This window comes from Tursiops truncatus, chromosome 7 (genome assembly GCF_011762595.2).
Source record: "Tursiops truncatus isolate mTurTru1 chromosome 7, mTurTru1.mat.Y, whole genome shotgun sequence".
NCBI classification, from domain to species: Eukaryota; Metazoa; Chordata; class Mammalia; order Artiodactyla; family Delphinidae; genus Tursiops; species Tursiops truncatus.
This window is the reverse complement of record NC_047040.1, coordinates 81451804-81464806: the sequence shown is the minus strand read 5'-3', so window position 1 is coordinate 81464806 and position 13003 is coordinate 81451804. Positions and strand designations below refer to the sequence as shown.

Here is a 13003-nt window from a genome sequence, read left to right as displayed (position 1 = left end):
GGGACGAAGTGAGAGAGTAGCATTGACATATATACACTACCAAACGTAAAATAGATAGCTAGTGGGAAGAAGCCACATAGCAGAGGGAGATCAGCTCGGTGCTTTGTGACCACCTAGCGGGGTGGGATAGGGAGAGTGGGAGGGAGACGCAAGAGGGAGGGGATGTGGGGATATATGTATACTTATAGCTGGTTCACTGTTATACAGCAGAAACTAACACAACATTGTAAAGCAATTATATTCCAATAAAGATGTTTAAAAAAAAAGAAAAACAGTGTGCAGCTTCTCAGTTTTTCATTATTAAATGTAGTGTTTACATATTTACATATGTTTCAGGCTACATTATTGGAATTTTGAAGACATGAAAACATCAGATGAACGAACCTGCAACATCTTGGATTCAGATTGGAAGATGAAGAGAAAGTTTAAAGAATGTGGCCTATAAAGGCGGGTAGTACCTGGAAATATTAACTGACTCACACTGTAAAAATGAGAACAGTTTCTAAACAATAGAGGTTATTTTAGTCCAACATCAAGGTTCAAGACAAAATGTTGAACTAAAAACTTACACTCCTCCCCTCCCCCACTTCAGACAGGTACCAGCATTGGTGAATATGATTTTCCTTAGTCAGAAGCACTCGTTTTTACCCATGTAGACCATCCTTAGGAATTAAATATTGATTATTTAATGTAGATTATAATGGGAAACTGATTTTTTCTACAATGGCAGATTTCAAGGACTTGGTTCCAAACTGAGCCGAAGCTTCCCAATGCATTTTGTACAGTCTGGGGAAAACTGTGCTGCGTTGGCCATTTTTGAAGGCCATGATGCCCTGTAATATAAGGATATCATCTTATTGCTGATATCTTTGGGGAGTCCCAAGCAGACACAGAAAATGAATGGAGGCAAGGAGTGTGACGGAGGGGACAAGGATGGAGGTCTTCCAGCTATACAAGTTCCTGTGGGTTGGCAGCGTCGTGTGGATCAAAATGGAGTGCTTTATGTCAGGTGAGCCCTTATTATTACCTGTGCTACCTCCAAGTTTGTGGTCCCCAGCTGAAGGAGGTACAGTCTGTTCCTCTGAGAGTGTAACTATTATAACGGACAGCACCTGAAATTAATTTGAATAAATGATCTTCATGCTGGAAATATTTAAGTGTTTTTATTCTGTACTGTTTTGCGATGTAAATTGCCTTAGGTTACAAGAGAGGATTTTTATGCATTATTTGTGTTTATATAAAATGTCATCCTGCTTATCTCTCTAACAAGGATAAAGAAAAATAGGAAGATTTCTAAAAGAAACTCATGAGCATCATTACTACATTCACAGGAGAATGTAAAATACTGAAAACAGACCCGATGTCTCCTCACAATATTATTGTGTCCTTCATAGTGCTTCAGCTGGCTATTCTGATGTAAGGTTAAGTGTTTTTATCTATAGGCAGTTTCAATTATTAGTTTCTTAATGCCTGATATTAACTAAAAATAATTTCCCTATTTTTTCTGTGCAGTTTTTAATCTATTCCCTGCATATAATAGTAAAAGAATAAGTCATGATGGAGTCATCTCGCAAGTAAAAATCATACAAATTACATATAAATGCCTGCTCTTTTAAATTTTGACAGCCTTTATTATGTTGAACAACTTGAATGAAGTAACTGAACTGTTGGCAAGAGGTTTTAGTCTTATTATTAAACAATTGGCACCTAAGTTCCTTACTTTGTAGTTTATCAGTAAGTATGTGATTAGAATACCATAAATCTTTCTTTGTGATGTAATAAGAAAAACTATTACAAAGAGAACTTTTTAAAAAATATCACATTGCATCATTACATTAATGTTGTTACTTTCATTGTGGTTATTTGTATCTCAGCTTCAACGGAATTCTCATTTGTGCAAAGATGTATTTATATAAATGAAGAATTTTCCATTATATAAACCCAAATGATTTCATACTATAACAACTCTACTGTCAGTTCAGATTCTGTCCTGGGTTGGTTGGTTGGCTGGTTGGTTGTTTGGTTTGTTTTGTGCAAGGTATTTCTTGAGGTAAACTTAATGACCAATTGAAATTCTTTTGCACACGTGTTTTTTGTTTCTGTAATATTCAAGCTATGCTCTATATTAATTGAGGTGAAGGGATAAGAAAGCAGGGAATGTGGAGCTCACCCCATGGTAGCTTAGATGGATGAGGACACACGGAATAACTTTCTCAAAGTGTTTCTATTGTCAGTGCTGTTAACAAACTGCCAGAAATACTTTGTTATCAATGTATCAATAATATAGCAAGATATCAGTGTTATGTTCATATTTATGGTTTTCCTAGTCTGTAAGGAGCAAATATATGTTCAGCTTAGAGCAAATAACTCCAAAAATCTTGATAATTTAGTTTTGGGGGGATTTTGTTTGTTTTGTTTTTGTTTTACTTCATCTTTATCCCTATGAAAGATAAATCAGCTTTTCAGGTTGCTGAGAGTTAGGTTAAAGCAAATTAAGTCTGGGAATCTGTCAGTTATCTTGCTCATGACTTTTCCAAGTCTGAGTAGACTTTACTATCTGTTAGTATGAGTTTGAATTCTCCCAATCCAAATCTGTACACTAAAGATTATTTTGGAAACTAACTTTGCCAGATAAGGTAAGACACCTTCAAATAAATTCAGCCAGCATGGGTTTGATTTGTTTGTATATAACTGGTTAAATTACTACTTGAACATGTAGAAGAGGCTAGCCCTCCTTCTATAGCTTCCTTTGCAATGTGCAGTTTGCTTATAATTTTTAGATTAGTCTCCAGCTGCTCCTGCCTCAGGGTGGCATTGAGGCTGCACATTAAATTTCCCACCTGCTTCCAATCTTCTAAGCTTTATCTATGCCATAAGACTTGTAACTATTTTTATGTTAATTATTACTCCCAAAAGTTAATTAAAGAGCTGCAACTAAAGGAAAGAACCCAACTGACTGATTGAGAGGAAGTGTTTTTAAAGTGTCTAGAGTAGAGTACTCATAGAATTCAGGAATTCTTATCTTCAAGTTTAATTTTACAATTAACTGCCTCTAGGATTCATTCATACACTTTTTTTAACTGTAACACATTAGGCAGTTTCTTTTCATAAAATTCATGGATTCTTCACATAACTAGTGATTTTGTTTTATCAAAATTACCAGACCTCCAAAAACATCTTGCTGCCCCTACCACTAGGGTGGAACTCCAGTCTGTAATATGGGAATTATTATTCTTTGCATATCATCTGAAAAAAATTGTTAGCCCAAATAAATGAGAGAGTTAACAAAGTTGAGGATTTTAATTGTGATTTTCTACATGCGTAAGTCACTTATATGATTGTCCATAAGTAAAATACGAATTGCATTTTAAAGCTGGTTTATTTATAGACACCAAGCTACTACCTGTGTTTTTGTAGAAGCAGAATAGTCTACCCCCGGTAATGTAAAGCTTTGTTTATGAAATGGAGATATCGTTTCTGGTTAAACTTTACCAGATGGCTTAAGCGAAAGTTTTGGTAAATAGTCATAAATAACAGATATTCTTGAATAAAAAGTATATAATAGTTTTCAAGACATAATATGCATGCAAGCTGTAAAATCAGTACCTTAATAATAGAAGTCCTAAAATGCAAATTGCCCATTTTAAACTAATCCTCATTGTAAATAAACATTAGAGACTTATCCTGTCATCAGGATTAGTACCTCATCTGTAGACTTAAATTTGATCAGTATTCACATATCATACTAACTTCTGTGACCCAAAGAGTAGTAATGTTGAGAGCACTACCCAATCACCAGCCGCAAGGCCTGCAAGGCACCTTTCTGCCACCTAAAACCCTATCTCCTCAAGAGTTCCCCATCCTTATAAGTACAGCTTGGATCTTCAGTAGAATTTGAGCTGGGCCACATTGATCTATCTTCAAAGAAACACATGAATGAGGGAGGAAAAAGAGAAGCCTGTTTTTACACAGGGGCAGCTTGGTTCTAGACTCCAAGATTAAAGGGAAGAACTTGTTAGCTCGAATTTTTGTAAATTTAGTGACTTTCTGGTTTGACCTCCAATGTGTTCCTAAATTTCAGTTTTTCCTCAAACAGCTTTAGAAGTAGATCTTCTAGTTTAAAATGATAATGATTACTTTCATGTAGTTTTCTTGTTCCTTTCTTACCTGCTCTTTCTTAAGAATACATTTTTCCCATCCTTAGTCCACTCTTGGTTGTCAAAATACTTTTATTTATTTTTCTATGAAGATCTGTATTTTTCTGAGAAATATTTTGGTCAGAAGAAAGAGTGATAGTGTTAAAGGTTATAATTTAGTAGCTAACATTTAGTAGCTAACTGACAAAGCAAATGCTTTTCCTTAGTAGGAAAATATTTCATAGGAAAAAACCCTGTGAAGGACAGTAAGACTATAAATTATGCCGTTTTTCATATAATATGTGCAGTCAGAATTATTTCCTGATGTTTTTTTAAACTATTTTCACAGTCCCAGTGGGTCTTTGTTATCTTGCTTGGAGCAGGTTAAAACATACCTGCTTACTGACGGAACATGCAAGTGTGGCTTGGAATGTCCTCTTATTCTTCCCAAGGTAACCATTTCGCAATAGATGTATCAGCAATTTTTCATTTTTTAGGTGTTTCATATATTTGCTTTTCTCATTTGGCATTTCATTTTTATATTACTTCTCCAATCATTTATACATTTTAAAGTCTTAAATTATATATCTTTTGCATGCATTTTGGAATGCTTAAAGATTGTGGAAAATAGTTCAAGTCCAAGAGTCATTTTCAAAGGTGACAAACCTATATTCATATTAAATATTTCATCAAAACCCCTTTTGCACCGTTTTATTAGAGCTATACCCATGGCTCACTATTTAATAGTGCAGTATTTTTTTCCCTCCTGCTCAGTCTGCACTGTTATTTTTAGTACTGGTGTTGATAGATCTGCCACAAATATTTCTTAAATTACAAAGCTGAACCCTCATAGCCAAAAGTGAAACTGTTTTACTCCTTTGCAAGGTAAAAAGTAAAATCATTTTAAATGATAAAATATTTACTATAGAAACATGCCATTGTTTTCTGGGTATCTATAATAGTCCCAGTCATAGAACTAACGATTAATAGACAAGTTTTTCTTTTTTATTTGTGTCACCTCATTCACAAAAAAGCACTTGAAACAGCTTATAAGTATATACACCATAAATATTTTTTTAAATAGATTGGTAGATTTTTTAAATCAGTGAAAAGGTCATATTAATATAGCAATAAAGTAAAGCCAAAGAAAAAGTTAGCATATAGCAATGTCAGATTTTAGGGTTTCTTAACTGCACTTCATCTGTTTTTGTACTGTTATAACATCAGGAAGTATCTAAAATTGGGAACATTATCAGATACTATTCCTTTCCATATATTTATCTTGGCTATCTCAGAATTAGGATAATTCTCATTATTTACCCTGCCACTAAAAACCATGAGTTCAGCAGAAGTATTTATTCCATTATATATAAAGTTGCTTTTCTTAAATTTAAAAACTTGAGAAAGTTGTATTCAGATTTATGGGTTAATCTGTGCAAAACTTTTTTTTTAACAAGGGGCTCTTTTTACTTAATATTTTTACAGACATATTTTAAACAAAGGCTGTGCTTTTTCCAGGTGTTTAATTTTGATCCTGGAGCTGCTGTGAAACAGAGAACTGCAGAAGATGTTAAAGCAGATGAAGATGTCACAAAGCTATGCATACATAAAAGAAAAATCATTGCAGTGGCCACACTTCATAAAAGCATGGAAGCCCCACATCCTTCTCTGGTGCTCCCCAGTCCCGGAGGAGGAACAAGTATGTAATATGGTGAAGGTTTTAGGGATTTTTCCTCCCCCACTCGTCTCCTGGAGGAGTCACTAGAAATCACTTTGCCAAGCATTTTCTGAGTCCACTTTTTAAACATGCACAATGCATTTAAAATTATGTATGTTTTATCATTTTATTGCAAATAGCAAATTAGTTCTGAAAAATTCCCATGAAGTTGTCACCCAAAGTTTCCTATCCAAATCATTTAGTTTAATGAGGAAAATAAACACTGATTAGCACATACAAATGCTATGGAGGTACATAGAGCTGAGCTAACAAAAGAGAAAGTGCCATTGGTGTTTAGGAAACAAATGTAGCCTTTTTCCTAGGGCTTTATTGGAACGTGCAGTATCAAGTCCTTAAATGCAGCTAGCAATGTTATCAAGAACTGGCAGTGTTATTCTTTCAGTCATTTAATAGCTACATATTGAACGCCTACTAACAAATCACCTTGCCGAGAATTTTTTATACCTCCATCCAACACATACATGCACACACGCTTGTATGCACACACAAATTTTTTAAAAATTTCAAAGCTGCAGAAAAATTACATGAACAGTTCGAGTACCCTAGATTTACCAGTTAACGTTTTGTTTCAGGAGTTGCAGATATTGTGACAATTCACCCCTAAGTATTTCAACACACATGGATGTTCTCTTATATAAACCGCGGTCTAATTATCACATTCAGGAAATTTAAAACTGTTATGATAGTATTATCTAATATGCAGTCTATATTCAGATTTCTCCAGTTGTCCTAATAATATTCTTACAGTTTTTTCAATCCAATCTTTTTTAAAATCCAGGATGCAAAGATTGTGCAACTGCAAAGAGACGTTACTTTTCTTTAATCTACATCAATTCCGCAGTCTTTTTAAATCTTTCATGACGTTGATACTTTTGAAGCGTCTAGGCCAGTTTTTTTTTCTTTTTTTTTTTGGCGGTACGCGGGCCTCTCACCGCTGCGGCCCCTCCCGCTGCGGAGCACAGGCTCCGGACGCGCAGGCTCAGCGGCCATGGCTCACGGGCCTAGCCGCTCTGCAGCATGTGGGATCTTCCCGGACCGGGGCACGAACCCGTGTCCCCTGCATCAACAGGCGGACTCTCAACCACTGCGCCACCAGGGAAGCCCTAGGCCAGTTTTATAGATGTTCCTCAATTTGGATTTGCCTGATTGCTTCCTCATATGTATATTCAGATTAAACATAGTTTGATAGGAATACTGCATAGGTGATGTTATATCCTCATTAGGAAGCACATAATGGCAGTTTATCCCGTATTGATGACATTAAGTTTGATTCTTGGTTAAAGTTATGTCCATTATTGAGGTACATTTTCCCTTTATGATTTATATGTAATTTGTGGAATTATACTTTGAGGCTGAGGAACTTCTTTTTGCAAGGGCTAGAATATGAACTCTCCAAAATATTACAATTAACACTTGAATAGTAATTCTGGATAAAATACAGCTGAACACCAAAGCATTTGTTTATGAAAGATAAGTAGCATTGTTCTGCAGAGTTCTGAAAAATAAGGATGAGGAATATAACTTGTAGTGATCAGAGAAAGCTTTATGGTAGAACTCAGATTTGAACCAGCCCTGGAAAATGGTAGGATTTAGACACATAAGGGAAATAAGAAAATTCTTGTCTAGAATAAGTATAGCATAATTAAGAAATGATGTGGAAACTAATGTGACTTGAGTGGAAAATTAAACCTGCATAGGTAAATTGAGGCCAAATTATTGATAGTTTTAGATACAAAGAGAAGCAGTTGTGACACCAAACAGGTCATTAAAGAGTCACACTTAGAACTCATGTGAAGAGGGTAGGGAAAGACAAACTTGGCAGTTATTAGCAGAGAGCTCCTCTCCAATAACCCTCTAACCTTTGAACTTTAACAGGAATGATCAGAAAAATTTGCTCCACTAAGGTATGTAAGAAAAAAATATATTTTAGTGAATTTTTCTTTTTCTTTAATGAGCTATGTTTTTTAAATTAAAAGATATTGCAACAACTTAAAGACATTTAACAGTAATAAATTATTTAAAATTTATCATTAGCCTGCCACCTTGATGTAAGTATGTTTTCATTTTTGCATCTTACCTTGCACATGTGTTTGCACATGCTCATATCTGCTGCCATTCTCACTTCACATCATATCAAACCATTTCAGCTCTGTCTACAGAGTCTGCCTTGTTTCCTTTTTAATGATTGGAGCAGAATCTTGGTCTAGGTCCTTTGTCCTACTCTATACATACAAGTTTCATTATTGAAATTAAAGGTAAATATTTAACTAGTATAGGTATAAGAGGTATATCTCCATCTCCTTTTAAAATGATATACTTTATTGGATTAATTTCTACTCTTTTACCAACTTCAGACATAGCATTTATTTCAATTTTCTAATTTTAAATTATATTAAAAGGTTGGGATTTAAATAAAGATTAAGAAGACTCATGTAGTAGTTTTCACCTCTCTTTATTTTACATGCATAAACATACAACACCTCTTTCGAAAGGTCTACTTAATATACACAAAAGCACTTGATGAGTACCTAGCATTTACGTTTGCCAACTCTTGTAATACTTTAGTTCCTAACTGCAACATAAGAGTAGCATGACTTCTGTTTGTTTATCTGTTTAGTATTCCTTTTATTTTAAAGATGGTACCTATTTTTCCCCACTATGGAAGAAATCCTTTCTAAACGACAGCTACTTTCTAAATTCTGTTGAATGTAAAAATGCCAATGTCTATATTTTTAATCATTGAATTGTAGACAGCTATATAAATGAACAAGGAAAGACACAACTTGGTGGTTTTATTACTAAAGAGGACACAGTCAGTCCCGTAATAATGTTAGTGATGTTAATACAGACGACTATGTTCTCACTATATGCCAAGCTCAGTGCCCCAAATATTCTTCATATGTTATTTCCTTCATTACAAACTGTAAAAATCTTTCTTTAACAAGAAAATGAATTCAGTTGAGTTTATCTGCTGTGATTTTCTTTTATGATTGGTTCTCAACTTTTCATATACTGTATTATATACAGAAATCACTCTATCAAAGCATCTCTACCATGCCAGAAACAGAAAGCCCACATTTCCCAAGAAAAATATACGTTCACTACATTCTCTTACTTCTTGATTGTACACTACCAAGACTTCTGTTTATCCCGGGTTGAGAACCACTGACTTAGAAATTGTTATGTTATGATTTGACCTGTATACTACTCAGCAGGTAGGAGAAGTTTATTTATCTTAAATGTGTAATTATCCATTTAAGTAAATACACCTCTGATTGCAAATGAATCTGAGTATACTTGCTGATATGCTGTAAGTCTAAGAATTGGGGTGGCCAATGTATAGTATGAATAGTACCACTCTTACCTCCTGTGCCTCTAATAGACTCATTGGCATTTTCTCATGGAGTCCAGCTAGAGCTCAGCACCCTTTCCAGCATAGCTCTCTAAGCAGCCACCACCAGTTGATGGGAATTGGTATATGAAACTAATTTTATTTGCCATCACTGTTTTAGAAGTCACAACCTTATAAAATAGTTAAACTTCCTTTGGGGCTAAAAAAACTTAAACCTAGAATTCTGACATCAAATGAAAATTCTGTATGATGAACCAGGTTGCTTTTGTTGCCTGTATTCTGTCTGATCTCTGAAAGAACTGAAGGGATTCCAAAAAGCCAGCTAGGGAGCAATGCAGTCTGTAAAAAGAGAATACTCAATTGGAGCCCAGTACTGAAGATTTTTGCACTCTGACTAAATTTTGCGTAAGAATTCTATCCTAATAAAAGAATTGCAATCTTTTACCTAATTTGGTTGACTGAGGCTGGTTTTACAACAATGACTAATTAATGGGAAAGAAATTGAAGTGTTAAAGTATTGCAAACTTGATATGAAGTTTAGCATGATTGTTTAACTTCACTGTATTTACTGTTGTTATCACTCCCTTTGTAAAAGATTCAGAATCTTATTTACTTAATTCACAAAAATTAAGACTCTGTTACTCTCACAGTGAAAATATTGGGATGAGGAAGAGTTTTCGTAGCTGTCCCGAGGAGGTTTTAGTAAGGTTATACAAACCTTTATAGGGCAACAAATTTTCTGGTGAAAATGGTAATTCATTTAAATCACTCAAGAAAATATTATGCCACACAGATTACAATTTTCTATTGTAACTGTGTTCTTAAAAAATTCAAATCCAAAAAATAAAAAATCATCATCATTTCCATCTGGGCTGTCATTCTTGATTTTGCATATTATAAATACTATTAGAATGGCTAATGTCAGTATGTACAGATTCAGTTCCCCATCCTTTCTCAACAGACATGAGGGAAACAAGCATAATGAGCAGTTACTGAGAACCTTTGGTCAACTAAGAGAGAACAGTGTGCATCTCTTACAATCAAAATTTATTGTAGAGTACAGAACTTTTTTTTTAATTGCAAAGAATCACAGCTTCTGTTTGCAGATTTCTTTTTTCAGATGCCCTCCCTTCCCCATTTCCTTCCCTCCCTCCATCCTAACACAAAAGAATTGAGACTACTAACAGATTTTTTTTTTTTTTTCTCTTTCACATCAGATGCAACTCCAGTAGTACCTTCACGGGCAGCAACTCCAAGATCTGTAAGAAATAAGTCTCACGAAGGAATTACAAATTCTGTAATGCCTGAATGTAAGAATCCTTTCAAATTAATGATTGGATCATCAAATGCCATGGGAAGGCTATATGTACAAGAACTGCCTGGAAGCCAGCAACAAGAACTCCACCCTGTCTACCCCCGGCAGAGATTGGGCAGCAGTGAACACGGACAGAAATCTCCATTCCGTGGCAGCCATGGAGGCCTGCCCAGCCCAGCGTCGTCAGGTTCCCAGATATATGGAGATGGCTCAATCTCTCCAAGGACTGACCCACTTGGAAGCCCTGATGTTTTCACAAGAAATAATCCTGGTTTTCACGGAGCTCCCAATTCTAGTCCTATTCACCTGAATAGGACTCCTCTTTCTCCCCCTTCAGTAATGCTACACGGTTCTCCTGGACAGTCATCCTGTGCAATGGCTGGAAGGACTAATATACCTCTTTCCCCAACCTTGACTACAAAGAGTCCAGTAATGAAAAAACCAATGTGTAATTTTTCAACTAATATGGAAATACCACGAGCAATGTTCCATCACAAACTACCCCAAGGCCCACCTCCCCCTCCTCCACCTTCTTGTGCTCTTCAGAAAAAGCCATTAACATCTGAGAAAGATCCACTTGGCATTCTTGACCCTATTCCTAGTAAACCAGTGAATCAGAACCCTGTTATCATTAATCCAACTAGTTTCCATTCAAATGTCCACTCTCAGGTACCTGTGATGAATGTAAGCATGCCTCCTGCTGTTGTTCCTTTGCCAAGTAATCTCCCTTTGCCAACCGTAAAACCTGGCCACATGAATCATGGGAGTCATGTACAAAGAGTTCAGCATTCAGCTTCAACCTCCCTGTCCCCTTCTCCAGTGACATCCCCAGTGCACATGATGGGGACTGGAATTGGAAGGATTGAGGCATCGCCCCAAAGATCACGCTCATCTTCCACATCATCAGATCACGGAAATTTCATGATGCCACCTCTAGGACCCCAGGCCACTTGTAGTGGTATTAAGGTTCCACCCAGGTCACCAAGGTCAACAATAGGGTCCCCAAGGCCATCAATGCCATCAAGCCCTTCTACCAAGTCCGATGGACATCATCAGTACAAGGATATCCCTAACCCATTAATTGCTGGAATGAGTAATGTACTAAATACCCCAAGCAGTGCAGCTTTTCCTACTGCATCTGCCGGAAGCGGTTCTGTAAAGAGTCAGCCTGGTTTGCTGGGAATGCCTTTAAATCAGATCTTGAACCAGCACAATGCTGCCTCCTTTCCAGCAAGTAGTTTACTCTCAGCAGCAGCCAAAGCACAGCTAGCAAATCAAAACAAACTTGCTGGTAACAACAGTAGCAGCAGTAGCAATTCTGGAGCTGTTGCTGGCAGTGGCAACACTGAAGGACATAGCACTTTAAACACCATGTTCCCTCCTGCTGCCAACATGCTTCTCCCAACAGGTGAAGGGCAAAGTGGTCGAGCAGCACTAAGAGATAAGCTGATGTCTCAGCAAAAGGACTCACTGCGGAAAAGAAAACAGCCACCTACCACAGTGTTGAGTTTGCTCAGACAGTCTCAAATGGATAGTTCTGCAGTTCCTAAACCTGGACCCGACTTGCTAAGGAAGCAGGGTCAGGGGTCGTTTCCCATCAGTTCAATGTCTCAGTTACTACAGTCTATGAGTTGTCAAAGCTCTCACTTGAGTAGCAATAGTAGCCCGGGTTGTGGGCGCTCAAATACTGCTTTGCCTTGCTCTGCTAACCAGCTGCATTTTACAGACCCCAGTGTGAACTCCAGTGGTCTTCAGAATCCACTGACACAGGACGTACCTTTAAGAGGGGAAGCCGTGCACTGCCACAATGCAAACACTAACTTTGTTCACAGTAACAGTCCAGTCCCAAACCACCATCTTGCAGGTTTAATAAATCAGATTCAGGCTAGCGGGAACTGTGGGATGCTCAGTCAGTCGGGCATGGCCTTAGGAAATTCATTACATCCCAATCCACCTCAGTCAAGAATTTCAACGTCCTCCACTCCAGTGATACCAAACAGCATTGTTAGCAGCTATAATCAAACAAGTTCTGAAGCAGGTATGGTTTTATTAGAAAAAAGTACCCAAAGGTACTAAACTTTTATACGTTTTTTTAAAATTTATACCAAAATATTTATTATGATAAGAAATGATCCTTTCCCCATTGTGAAATTCTCATCATTTCTTTAGTATTTATAATTTTATTTACAGAATGCTAGGGATTTGTCTCAGAAAAAATAACAGCCAAGAGGATTCCATGTGTTTCCGTTATGTGTCAACCTGTGTCATTTTGAATTTTGTTCGACTTTCAGTTGGTTCTATAACCATTGGACTCGAAACTACAAAAGAAGCCATAGAAGGCAGGATCTCCTGGTTCATGAGACATGTACTTGGTCTATGCCAATATAAAAGCTGTTTCCCCTAGCTCTTGTTTGTATTCAGGTAAATGAAGCTCATTTGGAAAACCCCCCAAAAAAGGCAGA

The 13003-nt window shown here is 36.6% G+C and overlaps 1 protein-coding gene across 15 annotated transcripts in view; it reads left to right on the top strand.

Moving 5' to 3' along the window:
• Window positions 1-13003, top strand: part of MBD5 (methyl-CpG binding domain protein 5) — a 405239-nt gene that overhangs the window by 346062 nt on the left and 46174 nt on the right. For 12 of the 15 annotated variants that reach the window (XR_012333127.1, XM_073807733.1, XM_073807731.1 and 9 more), the window contains 4 exons: window positions 337-1009; window positions 4486-4588; window positions 5655-5835; window positions 10444-12579. Coding sequence is in view for 14 of the 15 variants with exons in the window: in XM_073807733.1 (XP_073663834.1) it covers window positions 897-1009; window positions 4486-4588; window positions 5655-5835; window positions 10444-12579 (2533 nt within the window). In the remaining variant the exon portion in view is untranslated. Of the gene's footprint in view, window positions 1-336; window positions 1010-1270; window positions 1417-4485; window positions 4589-5654; window positions 5836-10443; window positions 12580-13003 lie in introns of those variants that run through there. The other 3 variants (XM_073807732.1, XM_073807725.1, XM_033860207.2) reach the window with 3 other exon arrangements.